The following is a 24,811-nucleotide window of genomic DNA, read 5'->3' on the forward strand; positions in this document are numbered from 1 at the left end:
TAAAAAAATTGAATAAGAATGGTCACTATTTACAATGTTGGTATAAAAAAGCATGAATATTTTAAATGCTGAGTGTGTGTGTGTGTGTGTGTCTTTCGGCTTTTCCCGGTTAGGGGTCGCCACAGCGGAACTCCGGTCCGCTAATGATTGGCAGTAGAGTTTTACATGCTGGCTTGCCGGGCCTAACGCACAACCTTCAACGAAGGAACGCCCATTCACGCATGTCGTAACACAGTAGACGCTTTAACTGAGAATCGAACGGCCAACGTCTAACTGTGAGGCGACAACGCTACCGCAGCACCACCACCGCTGAGTATGTAGTTTAAAATAACAGGACATATGGATTTGGTGGCAATTCCACTAGATATTTCTAAAGAAACAAACATTTTCCAAGATTTTGCTTAATATTAATGTTATTAAATTTGTAAGATTAGACTAAATGTACTTTATAGTCATTGTATGCAGAAGAATTCAGTACAAATGATAGTCTTTGTATGTACAAATGCAGTAGTAATAAATATGTGTGAAAAAACAAGTTTAAAGAAAACAATGGGTCCAAGGGTACCTAGTAAATCGAAATGCATAAATAGCAAACAGTCTGTGTATCTAAGCCCAGTTCAGTATTTTACCAAGATGTTATTGAGAAGTTCAAAGACATGACCACAATGTTATGGTTAAAATGACATTGAAATTGTGTGTTTTCAGTAGTGTATAAATGCTTGCAGTAGCACATGGTTACTGTCTCTTATAGTTAATTCAACAGTTGCAAAGAGTTAATGGAACAGTTCTAAGTCATAAATTAAATTCTGTGATTGCAAAAGAATAAATGAATCAAGTAAAATTAAAACAGACACAGCTCATAACTGATAAAATATTTTCACAGAATGGTCTGCAAAAGGAAATGTTGTTAAATACATTCAGGTTTGGTAGTAATACATGTTTTCATTGTATTAACTATGTAAAATTGCATTTTGACGTATCAAAAAAGACTAAAGGTTTTGTTTCTTAATGTGTTTTTTATATAAAATGTTTTGAGTATGTTTAAAAACAGAGGGAATTGTTAGATATTATGAATATAAATATGCTGAAAGATAAAGCATAGAATAAAAAGTTTGCTTGAATATATGTATAGAGTTTAGCAATGTAAAATGTGCATTCATACTATATGTATAACAGACAGGCTTCTCTTCACAGCATCAAAAAGAAAAGCCTAACAAAGCAATATTGGAAAGCAAGGATTATATGATTTTCTCATGTTTGCAGAACAAATATCTATTAACAGACATCCTTTTTTATAAATTCAGCAATACGTGATGTTTTTTCCAGTAGGAACAGCTTATACAGATGTTTCCTTTCAGAATGGCATCCTCACATCAGAAAAAGTGCTTACATCACAAAAGGACAATAGAAAAGTCTAAAAACAGACATTATGTGACTTCCCATAGAAGGCCAGAAAAATATACTGAGGAAATAACAACCTCTTGTGTGCGTGACTAGCTCTGTATTTAGCTATTGTAGTAATTCAGTTATGTGAGAGAAGGACAGAGAGAAGGACAGAGAGAGGTATTTTGTAGAAGTCATCATTCATATCTGTAATGAAGGAAAACTTTGTAAATATATGCTACAAATCTGACAGACTACGTGTGGTTTGTTATAAAATAAGTTATCTGTAACTGTGCTTATAGCTGCAAAATATATTTCTTTATCAGTGTGCAATTTGAAAGGCTTGACAGATGGAGTCATGATGTGTCTCTGATTCAGCAGTAAACAGCACAGCAAGACTGTGTGTCTTAAGAAGACTTCAAATCCCACAGTAAGCAAGCAAGCAAGCAGAAGTAAGCAGAGAGCAGCTCAATATTAATTTTTCAGCCAGTTCCTGCTAAATCTAGGTGGCTGAATCTGTAAGAAATCTTTCACAGTTTGCATTGACTTTGCTTTATCCTCCATTTTCTTTAAAACCTCTTCTGCCTTATCACCAAACAAAGTATCATGCTGTAGTGGAGCATCCAATAATTTCATTTTAACATGGTCAGGTAAACTTTGTTCTTTCAACCAAGCATGTCTTCGAATAGCTGAGCCTGTAAATGCGGCTCTACAAGAAGCCTCTAATGATTCAAAACCACATTGCAGAGTATGCTTTCCCACTTGTTCAACTGCATGCAATAAATCCCACATTTCTTTACAGTCAGGACCTTCTGTATTTGTAACCATTTTCTGTTTTAACAATGACATGAGATACTGCTGATATTTAAGCATGTGAAACTGACAGTTTAAAGCTCTTACAGCTAAAGTAGCAGAATTGTAAACTTTTTTCCCCCATCTGTCCAGAGCTCTGGAATCTCTATCTGAGGGGACAGGATTTTTGGCAGTGGAAGCTTTAACCCCTTTTGGACCCTGAGAAATAGTTTTTGGGTCTGCAGCGGGGTTTTGTAAAGAAATTTATGAGAGTCAGGGACCCTGTAGTACCTGTCTGGCTTTACTGGTGCAGGGGGTAAAGAATCTGGAGACAGACTGGATTCAGAAAAAAACATCATCAACAATATCAAGCACAGGGGGGATAGCCAAGGGCCTGTGCTGAGGTAATAGAAGGAAATCTCTGAGCCTTTTCCTGGATTCTGAGTAACCCTGGCTCTCCCAATGGAAGTGTTCCCTCATGGTGTGCAGGGTTTCCCCAAAAGAGTAATCCTCAGGCGGTGAGGCTAAAGAATGGACTCTTAAGCATCAGAGTCCTCATAGGGAGGGAGAGAATAGCCCTGGTCAGAGGAAGAATCAGAAGAAATGGAAACCTGATCAGAGGAATCATAATCAGTGTCTTGCCTAGGCCTTTTGTCAGGAGGGGGATGACAGCCCCTGATTAAAGTAATAAGGTCTTCGGCCATTTTAAGCATCTGTTTCTTAGACATGGATGACTGTTCTGGAGAATGCTGCACTTGTTTCTTTGTCTTTAATGGTGTTTTGGACTTTGCCTTTGCTGCTGTAGTAGCTTTAAATGTAAGCTGTGAAGGTCTGAAAACACGCTCAGAAGCCAGTGGCTGCTCTGTGGCTCCGGACCCATCTGAGGGTATATTTTCCGTAGGTCCAATACCTTGAGTTTCCACAGGCCACGGTGTCTCCACGTGGCTGTCGGTTGCGGCCTGTGGCTCTGAGGTAGTGGGTGTCAGGGGCTGCGAAAGCGCCTCACTGAGAACCGGCGACTGGCCTAGAAGAGGCTTCGTCGTCGGTTTTGGACCTTGGATGCCTGTCTTTTTCTTTGTCTTTGTGTATTTTATACATTCTGGTTGTCGGTTGTTCCGACGGCATTATGTAATTAAATCTTCGTCCAAAATAATGTAAAGCAAAATCAAACCGATGTTTAATAGTGCGTTTATTAAATCTAGCACAAAATCGACAACTAGTGACGTCGTGGTCAGGGCCTAGGCAAGGAATGCAGTAAGAGTGGAAGTCCTTATGAGGTATTTGCTTCCCACAAGAAATACAATTATTAACTTTTACTGACATCGGTCTGGAGCAAGAAAAAGTTTCCCCAACAGGGTACTTGGCTTTATTGAAGACTTCGGTTCTGAAATTCAATTTTGAAACTCTCAGGAGTCGGCAGACCGGCACTTGCGAACTGCTTATGCTTCGGGCACCGCACGGCAAGAAAGACTGAGGAAAATGGCATTTGTTTGCAACTTTTATACCCCTGGCGCACTGACGTCAGGGAAGAGATGACAGCAACTGACGCCGGATCAAGACTTTGGAACTCGGGTCGCCTGCCAGCAGGATAACCCAAGTGTAATGACTGCAACAGTGAAACACGATGAACATCTGTATGTGCGATAACTCTGAAAAGGATTTTGAAATTCTATGCATTTTCTGAAGGCTCCAGCTTTGGTTGGTTTAGAAGCAAATAAAAGTTCTGCTGCACACTGGACCACTAACCCAGTGGTCACTGGCACCTGTTCTATCTGTAATGTACCATTTATTACTCCAGCAGAAGCAGTGTACAGCTTAATTACAAAGCTATAATCAATGTCATGGCTCATCCTAAAAGTTAAAATAAAGGATCACATGTCCATGTTCAAATTTTTTCACAAGTCAAGTTTTCTACTTGAACCCCCTCTATCTTTTCATGTCTGCAGTCAGTAAAACACACAGCTGAACAAGAGGAGCAGTACAATGTTACACACTTTAAAACTTAATATTTCACTGAAATGGCTCTAGAACTGGGACAGTGCAACAGCTACAAATGCCTGGCACTTCAGAAACATGAAGAGCTACAGGACAGAATGTGCTACACAGCCAAGAAAGATTAGAAATCTGACTACATGCAGTGATAATGCACAGCTTGTTACATCAGACGTGTGAAGAGTTAAGCAAATCCAATTCTGAAAGTTTTTTTTATTATAGAACATTGATTAAATATCCTATAAAAAGGATAATGAACAAGTAAAACTTTTGTTTCAGTGTTCATTCTATAAAGAGAAGATAAAAACCAGCATTCAGCATGATATACAAAGGCATGCATAAAGGTACACAGATACCACTTTTAGTGACTTGACTGAAGTTTGCTTCCCTTTAGTTCTCAAGCTACAGGTCACAAAAGTGTACTATGAATGCAAACACTGACACAAGCTACTTCTATCCAAGAACAATTATGCACTCTGCATTTTTACTATTACTGTAACTTGAAGCATGTGCTATACATCTATATAACAAAAGAGCTATAGTGACACTGATAAATGGACTCATATACACAAAAGGTGCTGGGAGACGATGGCAAATATTAAAAAAGAAACAGTAGTGACAGTGGCCAACATTGTCTCAGAGAATAAGTGCCATAGTTGGAGGTGCAGTGCGAGGTACAAATCACCAGCACTTGTGAATACTGATAGATTATTTTTGCCCCCATGTCACAAAATGTATTCTGTGCGATAGAGATACCCATGAAAACATGCATTACCAAAAGTGGACATTTCCACATATGTCCATTCCCACTAAGAGTCAAACATATCTGATGAACAAAACCCAAGTATTCTGATGTGCTGTTTGTGCAACTAATGCAAAGAAATATGTAATATAGTTCACTCTTTTACTCTTGTTAGATTATCAGCAAACAGTTTATTTTCTCAAAAGCAAAACTATTAACATAATTTGTGGAAGTGCTACTATTACTTTACCAGGGTATCGCTTCGATGTCTTCAAATTAAAACGCCTGTGCAAGACTAAAATATGAAACTATGATGGTGATCTTTTTCTGGATGGAATCAAAACAATGACTCAATAGAAGTGGTGTGTGCCATTCACATAATTTCTCTCAAATGAGCTCAAACATTTTTTTTCTAATAAAGCTTTGTTCTCTAGTGAAATACTTACTTCATATGATTCATGACTCACCTTCTCCTAAGCGGATCAAACTTTCCAGCATACGAATGGTAGTACGAGAAGCATTTCTGCAATTGCTCTGGCGCTGCAACTGGTAATATCGGGCAAAAATTGCATTGGCCTCATCAGACATTCTTGGCTGAAACATTTTTATTAGGCAAAAATAAGTTTTCATTTTCTCCATACTCCACAACTTGTCTGATTTACCAGGGGCACCTGCACAAGAATTACAACAGTTACTCTGTAGTACTCTGTCTCAAGCAGTGCAATTCACAGCTCACACTAGTGCTCTCTATGGTCAGGAACATCTGTAACACTCTAACCTTGCATGCAGAAAATGGACTTTAGGTCATCACATTACATTTGCTAGACAGCAAAAACTAGCAATAAGATTTGCAGGGTCTACCTTTTAAATGTATTTAACATTCTACCTCTCCTCCATCCCTACCTTTCCACTCACCATTTCTCCACCAGTTTCATACCTTCTGACTCAGTCAGCACTCTCTCTGGTAGGCCCATTCTACGAGTCCACAACCTTGTCACTGAAGAAGCACTTTTGAAGACCAAAGAAGAAAGTATTGCATAAAAACTACTGCTTGTGCCCCTGTCTTTTCTGTCAACAATGACTTTATCACTTTCATGATGCCAACTAAGTAATAAGCCACTATGCCTTTTCTGTGCATGCCAGCTTTCATTATTCTTTCTTACAAACTAGCTTGTTACCAAAGTCTATGAAATACATAAATCAGGCCATAATTGCAGAAAATATCAAAAATCAGAGGTCAGACGAACTGCTAGTTAGTCTGATTTTTTTTCATTGTTTAACTGTGCAATGACAGCTGTGTACAGTAAAAGGTTATTGCTGTTTTTTTCCCTATAACTGCAGTAAAGTCACATCCATTATGTTACCCCGTCATAATTTTTGCGTGCACATTTATGCTTCATCACAGTCTCCCAGGTCTTACCAAGTTGTCTGCCCATACCTATATTAGTTACTTACAGCAGCAGGCCATGAACTACCATTTTCTTTCTGTGATGTAATTCTTTATGTTCCTCCCATTTACTAGTTATGGACATTTGGGTTTTAACATATGGTATAAAATTTCCAGTTTACCTGTATTTACTAATGGAATTTTAAGAAATCTAACAACTTGAGAAAAGTATGTTCAGATCTTTCCAATACCTCATCCTATACTTTACATCATTATCTTTATGGAATATCACATTTGTTCTGTTATCTTCATTACTTCAAATCAGACCTTTAGTGTCTATCCTAATACTGTAAAATGCAATAGGTATAGGACTGTCAGATGACTTTGTGCATCTGAATTTTGCCAAAGCCTTCAACAAACTGCCTCATATTGTTATTTTATAGACAACGTGGTCCTTAAAAATCAACTTTTATATAAAAAAACAGTTTACTATCATCACCATAATGAACAACGACAAATTGGGGTAATGTCCAACCTAAACCGTGAAATTTAAAATACCAAACGCAAAAAACCTCGAAGTGCAGTGACTGCAAAAATCAAATTCAATATTTTCGAACAGTCACCACAGTTCCGGTAACAGCAATACCGTCCGTTGCACAGTAAAGAATGTTTTTGCAGAGGGGCAAGACCCCCTGAACCCCTCCACCCCAACCCTACTTATATATACAAATTCCGAGATCACACTACAGTGAGGGAATGGGTACATTTCCCAATCCCCACTATAGTACGATCTGTAAGACAATGTCGAACCTTACAACAGCGAATGCTGCACTGAATTTGCTATTGCAAGGTTCGACATTCTGGCATTCGTGTTTACTTAGTGTGAATCAGCACTTTCGCACAAATGTAAATCGCACAAGTTGCAAATGAAAAAAATTACGTACAACCATAAAAAACTGAGTTGCAGACTCGTTGTAAAGGAGGAGTCATAATATATGCAGAGATTACATCTCTGATTAAGGTTGGATTCACTCAAGGCTCATGTCTAGGCCCAATACTATTTAGTATTTGTATTGCTAATTACCGCAGTAGCCTAAATATTTGGTTGACTAAATGCACTGATGACAAAGACTGGGATTGCTACAACATATCCTGAAGACCAGAGAAAGTTACAGGAGTATCTTGACACAATGTATGAATAGTGAACACTAAATTGTATGAGATTTCATGCAAAAAAAGGTATGGTACTACACTTTGCAAAGAAAAATCCTGGATAACTGTGCACTGAACCATTGTGAATTATCAACTAATAACAGTACCAGAGACCTGAGGGCACTGGCTGATTCTGGTTTATGGTTTGATAATCATCTAAACAGTGTGCTAAGGAGGTTCTATGGGTTAAAAAAAGGATAGTTTGAAATGTACATCAATCAGAAATGTAAGAGTTTTTGTTCCCTTATACTAGCCAACTGTTAAGACCAGTTGCAGAATATTTTGCCCCCTTTTGCATATATAACCAGACCCAATTAAAAAGGGTCGAGACAGTCCAGTAAACTTTTTCTAAACAGACAGCTGGAATTAAACATCTACACTATTGTGAAAGACGCAAGGCGGTATAAACAGAGGCTCTAGGTGATGTGCCCCCCTGCTGATTATATATACCAACTTACACGAGTGGGGAAGGGCATAAAACCTTCTCTAGGAAAACTTTAATTTAGTCACTGTTTTGTGTTTAGAAATTTTGGGCTTTAGATATTTGTGGTGTCAATATTACACTGTTATTTTAAGTATACTATTAAGTATTAAGTATACTATATCAGGAAGGTAGAAAGCTTGGCAACTTTCAAAATGTTAATAAATTGAGAGTTTCATGTAAGTTTGCAACCCAGATCTTAATATCTGCAAACTTTTAAATGGTCTACAATTTAGGCTCTGAATTTATCATCAGAAGATTATGAACTGTAGCTGTACCTTTTCACTACTCTAAGAAATAATGCTGGTCTCATTTATGGCACCTTCCCCCAATCTTACTTTGAGCAGCTCACTATGGTGCATTTCCTTGTGCCCTTTTAAGTGGCTCCTCTTAAAATTTTAACTGCTGCACTCAGGGTATATGTATCCATTTCAGCCCAAACATAAGGCCCTTGTATTACATTAAAAGGGCTTATGTACCCCCATAATAACAGACAGAGAAGCATCTCAAGATGCTCATGTAGTCTGAATCTCCTCCTAATGTGTACCTGAAAACTTTCAGGTCTGAAGTCATAATAAACTAAGACCTTTCAAGTTCACCTCTGACTACCAGACCACGTATCATTACCTTTTTATTTCTGGCACCAGAGAACAATACTGATGATGTTCTCATTAGGCTAAGATTCAACCTTGTAATTCACTGGAGGTGAACACAAAAGTCAAGGCCTTCATCATCACATGTGTTAGGTAGCAATAGAGAGGGTTCTAAATAAGGATGGACTAGAATGCTAATCTAGGGATCTCAGATAGGAGCATGAAAGTCAGAGTAAGAGACCTGGACATGTTTACTTCAAAGTACACCACAGCAGCAGCTACCTCTGATCTACAGCAAACGGGAATGCCATTCTCTAATGACAGATGAAAGCATGGACAGATGAAGAGGCATCTCTGACACTGACTTCTGGAGTGTACCTGTTACCTCTCACTGACCATGAGAGCAAACAGGTATTCTACAAACAAAGAATGGACTAACTTTCAGGAAATGTTTCCGAGTCCGAACTCATGTTACAGGGATAAATGTAAATCAGTTCTGACCACTTGCCATGTGAAAAGAACCTTGTATAGTTTCTCATACCTCTGTGACAATATCCATATGAAATGCGTGTGGAGACCAAATGGACAAAACTCTGGGCGTATATATACTAAGTCTAAAATTTCTCCTATTTCTCGGAATATTTTGTTTTTTCTGAGGTATGAAATATAAGTTTGGGGGTGTGTGGGGACGGACTGCCCTCCTACAAAAAAAAATTAGAAAAGTAGTAGAGTGATGTTCAATATTTGCTCTTCTACATTTTCAGTCTTTTTTTTGGATGTTGAGTGCTGACATATCAATATGGAGCCATTTGTGACCCTTGTCTTTTCCATCTCTTTTTCTGGATTTCTGCTAACCTTTTCAGTGCATGCTGAATGACAGCTACATGGCTGCATGGAAGCACATTTCAGCAGTTAAATCCTGTTACAGCATTGTACCCTGCCCTATCTTCTCGCTCCCTTGCATCTCCATGCCAAACACTTCCCACATCATTCATTTAATACACAGTGCAAAGCTTCACAGCTGGCCAATTAGGTTTGTCTACAGAAATCCTTCTTAAATACATCGGAACCCTTTATTACAGAAAATGAAACAATAAAAGTCCCAGTGTTGCAGATTGACAAGGGGAATATGTGCTCTCCTTTCAAGTTGCCAAACTAAGAATTCTTTGTTTGAGGAAGCTTTGGGCTCAAGAAATCCACTTTGGACTGCCAAAATCTACCCTGTCCTTCATATCAGTAACAGCTCAGCAAGTACCTTGAGAAAAAGAAGGAAATTCTGAATTATCCCTGGCTCTAAATTGAAATGTCAGCACTCAAAATGCCGAAAGACAGCAACACCCCCCCCCCCAAAAAAAAAAAAAAAAAAACAGGAAAAGAGCTAATTGTAAAGATCACTCTTCCCTCTTAAACTTTTTTTTTTGCAGGAGGCCATGCTGTGACGCCTATGCCCTGGCCCAGCAATCAAGGAGCCTCAATCCTCACCACTAACACCAGAGAGGGCGTCTCATATGAGAAGAAAGGATAACAAATACACACAGTAAAGTGCAATTTCCCTTAAGAGCACACAGAAATCACAGTCAGTCCAGGGCTGGTTGCTCCCTTGCTCCCCAGGTCCACAATAAGACTCCCCACTGACACAGCTATAGGGTCCAGGTCTCAGCCTAGCTGGGCAAGCTAAAATCTCCAGCACCCTCTCTGTCCAAGCAGTGCTTCATGTCCCTGCCCAAGTAGCTGACACACACACACTTTGAGATAAGTTTATACAACCACACATACACTCCTGGGGAAGGCTGGCACAGGTTCTCCAGCTGTGCCCCTTTTACCCAGACTATATGGTAGTAATTACTGCCACCACCCAGCTAATACTACATATCAGCTACTCAAAGGCCCTTAAAAGGGTGTCCAATTATTACTGTGCACTATTATTATCCAATTGGTAGTAATACCCAGGGCTAAAGCTATAGGAGTGGCTTTGTACAATTTTAACAAAGGCATACAAGTACTGTAAAGAGCTTAAATGATCTCTACAAAACCAGCCACAGTTGAAAGGTTTTAAAATATTTAATAAAAATATTTAATAATAAATAATTAAAACCACAAGACAATACTTTCTACTACACAGTGCTAGACAAGAGCTCAGAGATCACACAGAAATACTTAAAATAATTCAGTAGTACAGTTCTGACATCAGAGAAAAACACTTAGTCTAATATCTCTGGCTTCTAGCTATCTACAAGAAAACGCACTTCTAAAATAACTTACTTACATAGAGCATAAGGCAGTGCTGTGAGTTGGATAGTCAGACAGATAAAAATGCTTAATAATCTCTGGTTCTCACTGTTTAAATTGAAACTGCAGTCTGCTAAAACATTACATCATCTTTTACACTTTCCTGGTGTTCCCAGGCTGACAGCAACTGCATTTACATTCTTTTACATTTAGAGCAATAAAGGACATTCCACAAGTAAATTCTGGTCATTAACTTTAGCCTTAAAACAATAGGCAGGAAGCCTTCATCTAGCTGGACTGGAGCTGACTTGTAAACATGAAAGGCAGTGATGAAATAATTTTAATTTCAAAAGACCAGCTTGACTTAGCTTTCTTTACAGCAGATAGCAATGTTGCCACACAGTTTTAAATTCAACATTTCACATTTACAAATGATAGAATTACCTGCACAATTCTATCTGGCTAGGCTGGCAGGCTTCACCCATCTCTACCAGTCTTCACATACCCCCCCCGGAGAACTCAAGCTAGTTTTCCGAGTGACCCTTGAGAAATGCCACTTGAGAGGGTTAGGTTCGAGTATACCTACCCCATTCCCTGTCTTGAGAGCCCATCTGCACTGGCATTGCTACTCCCACTGTGGTGCTGCACTGACATATCATATGCTTGCAACCCCAGGCTCCATCTTAGCAACTTGGCGTTTTGCTGACTGGCTCTGTTTAACCATATTAGAGGGATGTGATTTGTCATAACAGTGAATTTTCTTCCATACTCATAAGGCTGAAGTTTCTGCAGTGCCCACACTAAGACTAGACATTCCTTTTCTACAGCTGTATAGCATTCCTCCCTGGGTTAGAGCCTACGACTGAGATAAACCACTGAGTGCTCTGCCCCCTCTGAAGAAATATGGCTAAGTACAGCCCCCACCCCATGGTTTGAAACATCCACCTGCACAACAAATTCTTTGCTGTAATTTGGACTGGCTAACACAGGGGGCCTCCCAAAGCTTCTTTAAGCTTCTGGAATGCCTGCTCACATGCTGGGGTCCACACTACCTTATCTGGTCTGCTCTTCCTTGTCAGGTTTGTGAGGGGAGCAGCAATGGGACTATAACTGGGGACGAACTTTCTGTAGTACCCTGCTGTCCCTAAAAATGCCCTCACCTGTCTTTTAGTAACAGGTGCAGACCATGGCTGAATAGCTTCCACTTTTGCAGGTTCTGGCCTTATCTGACCACTCCCCACTCTTATGTCCTAGGTAGGAGACCTCTGACATACCCACCTGACATTTGCTCGGCTTAATGGTCAACCCTGCCCTCTGTAGTCTGCCCAGCACCTCCCTTACATGCTAAAGGTGCTTTGGCCAGGAATGGCTGTAGATGGCAATATCATCTAGGTAAGCAAGGGCAAACCCTCCTGCTAGGATATGATCTACCAGCCTATGGAAAGTCACCAGGGCATTCTTCATCCCAAAGCACATCTTTGTGAACTCATACAAGCCAAAAGGAGTCACAAAAGCTGACTTCTCTCTAACACTGGGAGTCAAGGGCACCTACCAGTAACCCTTGGTAAGATCAATGGTTGTAAGATACTTAGCCTCACCCAGCTGCTTTAGGGCCTCATCCGTCCTAGGCATGGGGTAAGCATCCGACTATGTATGACTATTTAATTGCCTGTAGTCCACACAGAACCTGGCGTTGCCATCCTTCTTTGGCACCAGAACTACTGGGGAGGCCCAGGGACTGTTTTACTCTTGAATCACCCCTAGTTCCAACGTCTTCTATACCTCCTCCCTCAGGGTCTGTCTGACTCTCTTAGGCACCCTATAAGGGGCCTGCCTAATAGGCCTTTGGGGTCCTGTATCCACCTGGGGCTGCACCAGGTGGGTGCACCCTGGTCTCCCAGTGAACATGTCCCCAAATTCCTGCAACACTGCTCGGATTTCTCGAACCTATAACATGATTTCTCAAAGATAGCTGCTAGGACATTGCTACCCCTTCCACTGAGGTGTAAGCCTGAGCCTCACTGAGGAGATCAGTCCCCAGATTTCCCTCAGACGACTCCTGCAATTCATTGCAAATGTTCAGCACAAGGGCCTCCCTATCATGGTAAGATTTCATCATGTTAACATGGTACAGTTTGTGCCCCTGCCATCTGCCTAGCAGTTCCACGATGTAGTCAACATCACTTACCTTTCTTACCACCTTGCAGGGACCCTCCCAAGCTGTTTGCAGCTTGTTGTGTCTGACAGGAATGAGAACCATTACCTGCTGCCCCACAGTATACTCTCTAGCTCGAGCATTCCTGTCATACCACACCTTTTTCTGTTGTTAGGATTCTGCCAGGTTCTCCTGGGCAAAGCCATGAGTTCCTTGAGCCTTGTCCTGAGGTTTAGGATGTATGCCACAACAGATGCCTTGTGAGAGTCACACTCACCTTCCCACTCATCTCGAATTAAATCTAGATGTCCCCTCACCCTATGCCCATACAGCAACTCAAGCGGTGAAAACCCTGTGGATTCCTGGGGAACCTCTCTGTAAGCAAACAGATGGGGCAAATATTTGTTCCACTCCCTCAAACTGATCTGCAAATGCCCATAGCATGGACTTGATTGTAGAGTTTAACCTCTCAACAAGACCATTAGTCTGAGGATGGTAAGGGGTGGTCTTCATGTGCTTCACCCCACAGGACTTCCACAGACAAGCCAGCAGGTCTGATATAAAATTGGCACCTCTGTCAGACAGTATTTATTTTGGGAAACCTACCCTGCTGAAAATCTCTAACAAAGCATTTGCCACCTTCTCTGCCTCAAAGGAGGACAAGGCCACTGCCTCAGGGTATCGTGTAGCATACTCCACTACCACTAGGATATACTTTTTCCCTGTGGAACTTGGGGTACTCAGAGGACCCACAATATCCATAGCTATGCTCTCCTGCCTTGCCTACCTTTTGACACTGCTCACAGGTCCTGCAGTACCCTGTTACATCTCTGGAAATTCCAGGCCAATAGAAGTTCTGCATAATACGCCTCTTTGTACGTTTTATGACCATATGACCTGCAAAGGGAATATAATGGGCTATGGCTAGAAGCGCCAGATAGTAGGCTCTAGGCACTACCAACTGCTGTACTCTCTCACCTTCTAGCCCTCCCTCAGGGGTCCACTCTCTGTATAGTAACCCTTTGCCCCAGTATACAGATTTCCCCTTCCCTTGAGAATTAGGTGCCTCCCTAGCTACCTGCCTCAGGCCTTGCAATATATGGTCTGATAGTTGAGCCTGTCTCAACTCTCTCCTTGTAAACCTTCCCAGCTCCCCTTCCACAGGAAGTCTGTTATCCTCTGACAGTGGTGCCTCATTGTCAGCCTGGGTACTACTACTACTCACCTCTACCTTTGCAGGCACTCTGTCCAAGGGAACATCAGTACCCACAAGCAGCTGTGGCTCACCTTCAGTTTCACTGCTACAGAGTACCTCCCTCCCTGAAGTAACCACCTCACCAGTCCTGGCTGCAACCATGCAGTCTGTCTGGGTCTCCCCCAGGCTACCAGACCCACAGGCTTGTCTCCTAGCCTGACCGTGTGCAACTGCATTAGCAAATGGTACTGCTTCATCCAAATCCTTCACTCTCAGGACATCTGCAGGATGGTAGTTTAGTACCCCTGTTGTCTCAAGACAACCTACTCTTGGCATTTTGTCTTTCCCACTTACTGGCTCCCTCACCTTTGGTTCCCCACCTTGCCTCTGTGGACATCTGTATTCCACATTGTCCCACTGGTTAACCCTAGCTCCTGGACGTGTACCTGGACTAGTGGCTTCCCCTGCTACTGGCAGATTCTGTTGGGGCAGTCTGTGCTGCCCACCAATGGGTTTCTTGAGACCCATGAGCAGTACTGTGGGTCCCCTTCCAATGCAGGGCTGCCCTGCTTGCCAGGTATAGATCTCCCTTCTTCCCCAGCTCATCTAAAGTAGGACATTGTCTATCAGCTAACCAGATCCTCATTGTCCTCAGGCAAAGTGCTAAGGGCTTGTTCCCTCACCAAAAGGTCTGCCAGCCCTTCAAAAGTGGTAAACTGACATCCACTCACCCACCTATGGAAATAAGTGCTCAATAAGGCAACATATTCACACACACACTTTTGTCTGCCTTGCGTCTATGCTCATGAAACTTTTTCCTATACATTTCAGGTGTTAGCTTAAACAGTTCTAAAAGACATTTCTTTACAGCAGTATAATCAAAACATGCAACGTCAGGTATTTTAGATAATGTAGTTACAGCTTTACCATGGAGTTGCTTTACCATGGAGTAAGGGGGTCAGGAACCATACCCAGAGCCCTTGGTCAACTTCATACTGTTTACATACCCTCTCAAACATATAAATGAAACTAACAAAATTATCCCCCTCTTTAAACTGCGGAAGAAATGTACTGACCTTCTGTGCTTCTGGGGTCCAGTTACTCCCTTCCCCATTACCTCCATGACTCTGCAGAGTCAGCATCTCGTTCTCATGCTGCCTCTGCCTCTTTTGTTCCTCAACTTGCAGACGTAACAGTTTCTCATTCTCCTCAGCCTGCAAATGTCACAGTCTGTCACTTGCTTCTAATTCCACATGCCTGGCCTCCAACTCAAGTCTCTTTAGCTCCAGCTGGATTTTTAAGTCCACTGCAGACATAAAAAGGCTGAGCTGCCCATTCTCCGAGGGAATTGTATCTCCACTGCCAGTCTGATTGTCCTCCTGGTTGCTGTCTTCTGATGCAGCTGTAACCAAGGCTGCAATCAGGTCTGCCTTAGTCAGGTTTCCATGCACCAGTCCCCTAGCCTGGCACATCTTTGCCAGCAGGCTCCTTGTCAGCTTTCCATACTCCTCTGCTGACATGCTGCCTGGTCACCCTGACTAACTAAGCTAACAAAAAAAATAAAACAACTGTGATCTGAACTCCGAGTATTCATTATGTGGCTGATTTAGAGTATAGAACACCTTCCAAGCTCACTGTACACAAGCTACAGGATTCACTCTACCCACACCACGACAAGCCAATTAGTATTTGCCAACACATTAATATGTGATGTGGATATCCCACCGCTGCCAAACACAAATGTGAGGATATCCCAACCACTGCCACCAATTAATATGTGAGGATATCCCAGCCACTGCCACCAATTAATATGTGATGCCAGTGCCCTGGCCCAGCAATCAAGGAGCCTCAATCCTCACCACTAACACCAGAGAGGGCGTCTCATTTGAGAGGAAAGGATAACAAATATACACGGTAAAGTGGAATTTCCCTTAAGAGCACACAGAGATCACAGTCATGGTATTAGAAACCAAAAACTTGGAGAACTTAGAGAATTTTCTACCAATTAAGACAAAGTTGAGGTGGTCAGTAAATGGGCACTGGTGTGACTACATAGATTCTGCTTAGCTCCAGCTTTACAAGTTAAATCATGAGCACTAATCAGACATTTTAACGTTAAAATACCTTAAACACGCACTGTCTGTGTTTAGGAAAAGGGGAGTAGTACAAGAGTGACTTTAATTGGCTAGAACCATTAAATTATCGCTAAAGCTAAAAGAAAGTACAGTTGTGTACACTTACCATAAATGTAGATGTTCAAGTGTATTCACTGTTGCAGTCATCACATTTGGGTTATCTGCCTGCAGGTAGCCCTCAGCCGGCCTGAATACCAGAGTCTTTGGATTTCTGCATCGGTTGCTGTTCCTTTTTCCATGACGTCAGGCCATCAGGGGTATAAAACATGCAGCCAATGCAATTACATCAGTTTTTCTTGCCCCAGATGTCAGGTGCCCCCACAATAGGAAGCAGTTATATGGTATGGAACACCCCCAGCAAAAAGCAAACACACATGATATAATATATTCCAAATAAGAAGGAAAGGTAGAGCCAAGAGAAGTCAGGAGGCTGGAGGGAGGGTAACCAGGATTGCAACAGTGAATACACTCGAACATCTACATTTATGTAAGTCTACACAACTGTACTATGTTCTTCGTGTTTCACTGTTGCAGTCATTATATTTGGGTTGATTCCCAAAGCTAAGGAAGGGTGGAGGCAGTTAAAGAGCATTGGAGCTAGCAATAAGGCCCTGTAAGACTGCTGTGGCAAATCCAGCTCTGGATTTAGAAAAGTTAGGCAGGTGGTAATGTTTGGTGAAAGTACATACAGAGCTCCAAGTAGCAGCTTCCAGGATGTCCCTGGTAGGGACTCCTCTGAGAAATGCTGCGGAGGTAGAGGCAGCCCTGGTGGAATGTGATATTATTCCCTGTGGGGTAGGTTTTCCATGGTGCTTGCAGCAGAAATGGATGCAATTGGCTATCCATTTGGAAATGGTTTGCTTTGAAATGGCCTTCCCCTCTGCCCCTGCAGAAAAACTAACTAGCAGCTGGTCAGATTTTCTGAGAGGCTTAGTTCTGTCCAAATAGAATCTAAGCTGTCTGTGCACGTCCAGAGAATGCAGTATCCTTTCCCCCCTTGTTTTGGGGATTAGGGAAAAAAGTAGGCAAATGAATGGACTGGTTTAGAGCCACACTAGAAACCACCTTGGGCATAAAGGATGGATTAGTCCTGAGGGAAACCCTGTCTGCATGGAAGATAATGAAGGGTTCCACTGCCATGAGGGTCTGGAGTTCAGCCACTCTTCTTGCTGAAGTGATGGCTAGAAGTAAGGCTGTTTTCCAAAAAAGGAACTTCAACTCTGCTGTAGCAGCTGGTTCAAAGGGGGGAAGAGTGAGTTTTTCCAATACAAAGTTAAGGTCCCAGGCTGGAGTGGGAGCTCTCCTGGGGGGCCTTAAATGTTTGGCCTCTCTAAGGAATTGTTTTAGCAGGGGATGAGAAAAGAGGGGTGGCTCAGTATTACAATGTGCTGAAATGGCAGAGGTGTGAATCTTAATTGAAGAGAAAGATAGGCCCTTGTGGAGCATTTCTGCTAAATAATATAGAATATGGGGTAAGCTGGGAACCGTTGTGCCCCTCCCCTGAGCCTGGCTCCAGGAACAGTATCTTTTCCACTTTTCTGAATAGGATTTTCTAGTACTAGGCCTCCTTGCCTCAATAATGATATCCAGCACCTGCTTACTGAGGGCTGCTAGGGATGAGCTCAAGGAATTAACAAGGCTGCAAGGTTCAGGGTTTGAAGCTGAGGGTGCAGAATCTGGCCCACTTGCTGCAACAGCAGGGAAGGGGTCTGAGGCAGGTGCCATGGTTGTAGCACTGTCAAACTGCGCAAAAGGAAATACCAGTGCTGGCATGGCCAGTCTGGGGCAATCAGTATTGTCCTTGGTTTGTCCTGCTTGATCTTTAGTAGAACCTTCGAGAGGAGAGGCAGAGGGGAAAGGCATAAATTGAGAGGCTTTCCAAGGTAAAGGACAGGGCATCCACTTTCCAAGCTTGACTGTGTGGAGTTCTGGTGCAGAATTTGTTCAATTGGTAGTTCTGAGGGGAGGCAAAAAGGTATACCTCTGGTATCCACCATTCGTTCCTCAAGAGCTTGAATATTTTGGGTTCCAGTTTCCATTCATGTGGGTCTATGAGATTTCTGCTTAAGTCGTCTGCCAGTAAATTTAGTTTGTCTGGCAGGAATTGAGCTTGCAAGTTCACTTGGTAGTTCAAGGCTGTGTTCCACAGAGCCATGGCTAGTCTGCAGAGCGGGTAGGAATGGGTTCCCCCTGCTTGTTTATGTACCACATAACTGTGGTGTTGTCTGTCTTTACCAATAGTTGTCCTGGAAGAATAAGGTCTTTGTAGGCTGTCAGAGCGTTCTGTACAGCTAACATTTCTTTTTGATTGGTATGCAGGTGCATCTTTTTTGGGTTCCGTTTCCCTGAATGCACTGCCCTGGCATGTGAGCCCCCCATGCATAGTCTGATGCATCTGTTGTTATGGTTTGGATGGTAGGGGGTAGAGTGAAACGGAGTCCCTTGTTGTGGTAGCAGGCCTCTGCCCACCAACAAAACTGCCTTTAGACAAGGAATGATAGGAATCATTGTTTCCACGTCCTGAGAATGTTGACATCATAGACTTTTTAGATACCATTGAAGTTTCCTCATATGCAGTCTTGCATATGGAATTAACAGAATGCAAGAGGCCATGAACCCCAGGGTTTGCAGGATTTTCCTTGCAGATAGCTGGGTTTTTGTGGTCAGTAGGTTAAAGTAGGTTGTCAAATAAACTTGGTTTTCCGGAGTGAGGAATGCCATCCAGGAAGTTGTGTTCAAGCTTGCTGCCAGGAATACAATCTGTTGGCAGGGTACTAGGTGTGATTTCTTCTCGCTGATGGTGTACCCCAGTGAGGTTAGAAGTCTCTTTACAAATGCCAGGTGTTGCAATAGCAAGTCCTGACTTTCTGCCTGAATCAGGCAATCGTCCAAGTATGGGTAAATCTGAATATTTCTCTGCCTGCAAAATGCAATGGCTGGAGCTAGGCACTTTGTGAATACTCTGGGTGCAGTAGATAAGCCAAAGGGAAGTGCAGACAACTGAAGGTGCATGGAGCCTGCTCTGAAACGTAGGTATTGTCTGCAGGATTCCCTTATTGGGATGTGCAGGTAGGCTTCAAGTCTAGGGTTGCCAGCCAGGCATCCTTGGCTAGCATAGGAAGAAGCTGTGGAAGAGTTAGCATTTTGAATTTTGGAACCACCAGAAAGGTGTTGAGAATAGACAGGTCCAGGATAGGATGCCAAGAGTTTTCTTTTCTAGGAACCAAGAACAGTCTTGAATAAAAACCTTGTCCCCTTTTTTCTGCTGGGACAGGTTGAATAGTCCTAATAGTGAAGAGAGAGATCACTTGTTTTTGGGCCTCTGCCCACTGATTTGGGGGGAGGTCTGGCTATCCACTTGGGGTTGGTTGTGACTGGAAGTGGAATCTGTATCCTAGGGAAAGTACGTTTAAAACCGATTTGTCCTGGGTAATGAGTTCCCAGTTTTTTGCATGCAGGACGAGCTTTCCTCATAAGGGAAGAAGTTGAGCAGGGCTTGGAAGAGTTAAGGATAAGTCATTGTGCCATTTTTCCTTACTACTCCCTGCTTTGGAAGTGGGAGCCTCCCCACTGCTTAAATATGTGCACAGCCTGAGACTGAAGTCTTGGTGGTCTGCTGCTCCTGTGTTTGGACTGAGAAGGCCTGGAAGGGACTGGAAAAAGTACAGTTTTGTACCTACCATAAATGTAGATGTTCGAGTGTACACCCTGCTACAGTCATCACACTTGGGTTATCCTGTCGTCAGGCGGTCCTGCAGTCGGCCGGAATTCCAAAGTCTTGGCCCGGCGTCGGTTGCTGTCGCTTCTTCCCCGACGTCAGTGCGCCAGGGGTATATATAATGCATCCAACGCCATTTTCTTCAGTTTTTCTTGCCCCAGATGTCAGGTGCCCCCAAAAAGGTGGTCAGTAATTAGTACCAAATTACGTAATTTTTTTGCACAAACACAAAATCCCTCCAGCTATAAGCAAATACATCAGGAAGGTATTGTAGAGATTTAGCCAGTTAGATTAGAGGGGATGGAGGGAGGGTTACCTGGACTGCAGCAGGGTGTGCACTCGAACATCTACATTTATGGTAGGTACAAAACTGTACTATGTTCATCGTGTTACCCTGCTGCAGTCATCACACTTGGGTAGAATCCCAAAGCTAAGGATGGATGGAGGAGTTATAGAGGAGGCTAGAAGTCCCTGCAGAACTGCAGTGGCGAAGCCAGCTCTAGTCTTAGAGTAAAGTGGTAAGTGATAGTGTTTGGTAAAGGTGTGTACTGAACTCCAAGTTGCAGCTTCCAAAATCTCCTTGGTTGGAAACCCCTGAGGAAGGCTGTAGATGTAGCAGTTGCCCTGGTAGAGTGGGGCCTAATGGTAGCAGGAACTGGTTTTCCATGATGGGTATAGCAAAAACGAATGCAGTGTCCTATCCATTTGGAAATGGTTTGTTTTGATATAGCCTTCCCTTGTGAAGCTGTAGCATAGGATACAAAGAGCTGGTCAGATTTTCTGAAAGCCTTAGTTTTATCCAAGTAGTAACAAAGTTGCCTGTGAATGTCCAAGGAATGCAGGAGTCTTTCTCCTTTGTTCTGTGGATTTGGGAAGAAGGTGGGTAAGTGGATGGTTTGATTTAAAGCCACACTGGAAACCACCTTAGGCATGAAGGAAGGATTAGTTCGTAGAGAAACTCTCTCTTGATGGAAAATGAGGAAAGGTTCCACTGCCATTAGTGCCTGCAGCTCTGAGACTCTTCTAGCTGAAGTTATTGCTAGCAGCAGGGCAGTCTTCCATGATATAAACTGTAGATCTGCAGAGAAAGCTGGTTCAAAGGGAGGTAGCGTAAGTTTTTCCAGAACAAAATTGAGGTCCCATGTTGGTGTAGGTGCTCTCCTGGGGGGCCTAATGTTTTTTGCCCTCTGAGGAACTGCCTTAGAAGTGGATGCGAAAATAAAGGGTGGATCCATGTTGTAGTGGGCTGAAATAGCTGATGCATGGATTTTAATGGAAGAAAAAGAAAGTCCTTTGTGCAACATCTCAGTTAAATACTGTAGAATCTGAGGCATGTGAGGCTGAAGTGTGTTTTGGCCTTTGGCTTGGTTCCAGGCGCAAAACCTTTTCCATTTGTCCGAATAGGACTTCCTGGTGCTGGGCTTCCTAGCTTCCAGAATAACATCCATAACTGCTTGGGAAAGAGGAGCTGGCTGGATGCTTAGGTGATCTGCCATGCAGCCAGATTTAAGGTTTTGAGCTGGCTGTGAAGAATCTGATTGTTTTGCTGTGTGAGCAAATGGGCAATTTGTGGTAAAATCCAAGGTGGGCCCTGGGCCATATTCCTCAATAGTGGGTACCAGTGCTGGCGTGGCCAGTCTGGGGCTATGAGTATCAGTCATGGTCTCTCCTTTCTGACTTTCAGAAGCATCTTTGTGAGGAGAGGCAATGGAGGGAAGGCATATACTGTCAGGTTTTTCCAACTGAATGAGAGTGCGTTCACTTTCCAAGCTTGATGAAGTGTCCTTGTACAAAATTTTGTTAGTTGATAGTTTTGAGGACTGGCAAACAGGTCTATGTCTGGAAGGCCCCATTTCTGAGTTATCATTGCAAATACTTGTGGATCCAGTTTCCACTCGTGGGGATCCATGATGTTTCTGCTGAGGTCGTCTGCCAATGTGTTCTTTTTTCCTGGCAGGAATTGAGCTTGTAACTGAACTTGATAAGCCAGAGCTGTGTTCCACAAGGCCATTGCTTGTCTGCATAGAGGGTAGGAGTGTGTACCCCCTTGTTTGTTTATGTACCACATTACTGTGGTGTTGTCCTTCCTTATTGTAAGTTGTCCTGGATGTAATAGCTTCTTGAAGGCTGTCAGAGCATTCTGTACAGCTAGCATCTCTTTTTGATTGATGTGCAGATTCCTTTGATCTGCAGTCCATACGCCTTGAACGCACTGTCCTGCCATGTGTGCCCCCCAGGCATAGTCCGATGCATATGTTGTCATAGTTTGCCTGGCTGGGGGCAAGGTGAAAGGCTGACCCTTGTTGAGGTGACATGCCTGTGACCACCATAGAAACTCCTGTTGTAGGCAGGGAATGAGAGATATCATTGTGTTCAAGCTGTGGCTGTGTTGAGACCATACGCTTTTTAGGTACCACTGTAATTTCCTCATATGCAGCTTTGCAAATGGTATTAGTAGTATGCAAGATGCCATGAAGCCCAAGGCCTGCAGAATTTTTCTTGCAGGTAGTTGGGTCTTTGCTGCCATTGTTTTGAAATATTGAGTCAGTTGTAGTTGTTTGTCTGGCATCAGATAAGCCTTCTGGGCCGTTGTATTCAAGCTGGCACCCAGGAATGTCATATTTTGTGAGGGTACTAGTTTTGATTTCTTTTCGTTTACTGTGTACCCCAGGCAACTTAGAAAATGTTTTACAAAAGCCAGATGTTGTAAGAGGATGTCCTTGCTTTCTGCTTGGATGAGGCAGTCGTCCAGGTATGGGTATATTTGAACTCCTCTTTGTCTGCAGTATGCAATTACTGGTGCCAGGCATTTTGTGAAGACCCTGAGCGCAGTAGATAAGCCAAAAGGCAGTGCAGAGAATTGGTAATGGGTTGAACCTGCAATGAAACGGAGGTATCTTCTGCAACTTTGTCTGATAGGGACATGCAGGTATGCCTCCTTGAGGTCTAACGTTACTAGCCATGCTTTCTTGCCCAACATGGGAAGAAGCTGCTGTAGTGTTAGCATCTTGAATTTGGGTAATTGTAAGAAGTTGTTTAGAATTGAAAGGTCCTTTCTGGGAACTAGAAAGAGTCTTGAGTAAAATCCTTGGCCTTGCTCTCGAGTAGGTACCAGTTGAATGGCTCTGATGTCCATGAGAGTTGTAATTTGTTTTTGTGCCTCTGCCCATTGATTTTGTGGCAGGTTTGGCATTCCTCTTTTCATTGGCAAGGTGTGAAAATGGAATCTGTATCCTCATGAAATTATGTCTAGGACCCATTTGTCCTTTGTGACAATGTGCCAGTTGTCTGAAAAAAGTGCGAGTTTTCCTTCCAAGGGGGCTGCCAAGAGAGTGTTGCTTGGCCAGATTTGGTGCAAGTCATTGAATTTGTCTTCTGGTAGTTTGGGACCTGTCTTCTCCTCCCTTCTGTGTTGCAGTGCCCCGTTGTCGTCTGCCTCTTGGACGTCTGTATTTACCCCTCTGTGGTCTGTCAGTAGCTGGAAAGGTCCAATTTTTTGTTGACCAATTTCTGCTGAAGCGAGGGGGCTGTACCTGTAGAAAATCTTTGACTGTCTGCATAGATTTTGCCTTATCCTCTATTTTCTTTAAGACTTCTTCTGATTTAACTCCAAAAAGAACATCCTGCTGGGGAGCATCTAGAAGTTTTGCTTTAACATGATCAGGTAGAGTTTGTTCCTTTAACCAAGCATGCCTACGTATAACAGACCCAGTAACAGCTGCTCTGCAGGAAGCCTCCAAAGAATCAAACCCACATTGTAAAGTATGTTTGCCCACCTGTTCAGTTGCATGCAACAGATCCTGCATTTCTTTCAATTCAGACTGTTGAGGGAGTGTGCTCATTTTTTGTTTTAACTGAGACATTAGAAATTGCTGATATTTTAGCATGTGAAATTGGCAATTTAGTGCCCTCATAGCTAGAGTGGCTAAGGTGTAAACCTTTTTCCCTCCACCTGTCTAGTGCTCTGGAGTCCCTTTCAGAGGGTACAGGATTTTTTGCCATAGAAGCCTTAGCCCCTTTGGGACCCTGGGAGATAGTCTCTAGATCAGCAACAGGGCTTTTATAAAGGAATTTGTGGGAATCAGGTACTCTATAGTATCTGTCAGGTTTGGCTGGAGCAGGAGGCAGAGAATCTGGGTTCAAACTGGATTCTAAGTAAACATCATCCACAATGTCTAAAACTGGGGGGATGGCAAGTAGTCTGTGCTGGGGGAGTAAAAGAAACTCTCGGAGTCTTTTCTTTGAGTCAGAGTAGTCCTGACCTACCCAGTGAAAATGTTCCCTCATAGTGTGTAAAGTTTCCCCAAAGGAGTAGTCTTCAGGAGGAGAAGCTGAGGGAATAGAATCCTCAGCATCAGAATCTTCATAAGGGGAGAAGGAGTAATCTTGGTCCTCAGAGGAGCCCGAGGAAATAGACACTTGTTCAGAGGAGGCATAATCTTCCTCTTGTCTAGGCCTTTTGTCGGGTGGGGGTTGGGAACCCCTGATTAAAGAGATCAAATCTTCAGCCATTTTGAGCATCTGTTTCTTAGGCATGGGGCCTTGAACTGGAGACTGAAGTGCAGTCTTTTTAGGTTTAATAGAAGTCTTAGTCTTAGGATACGTTTTTATGGTGAGCGTTGTCGGTCTGAAGACGTCTTCAGAAACCGAAGGTGTTTCTACAGCACCGACATCTTTTTCAGCAGTGTCGTCGGTAGGGGCTAAACAAAATGGCTGCGTTGGCCTAGTACTCTCCGCCAAAAGCTCTGAAGCAGTCTCGGGTTCCAGATCTGCGGTAGTCAGGGGCTGCATCGGAGC

At 42.9% G+C, this 24,811-nt stretch overlaps 1 protein-coding gene across 2 annotated transcripts in view; it reads right to left on the minus strand.

Annotated features, from left to right (window-relative positions):
* Positions 1–24,811, minus strand: part of MCM9 (minichromosome maintenance 9 homologous recombination repair factor) — a 1,342,783-nt gene that overhangs the window by 264,115 nt on the left and 1,053,857 nt on the right. For both annotated transcript variants that reach the window (XM_044074397.1, XM_044074388.1), the window contains one exon: positions 5,377–5,580. In XM_044074397.1, coding sequence (XP_043930332.1) covers positions 5,377–5,580 — 204 coding nt within the window. The remainder of the gene's footprint in view (positions 1–5,376; positions 5,581–24,811) is intronic.

Source organism: Protopterus annectens, chromosome 1.part1 (assembly GCF_019279795.1).
Source record: "Protopterus annectens isolate FY-2018-M chromosome 1.part1, PAN1.0, whole genome shotgun sequence".
Lineage (NCBI taxonomy): Eukaryota > Metazoa > Chordata > Ceratodontiformes > Protopteridae > Protopterus > Protopterus annectens.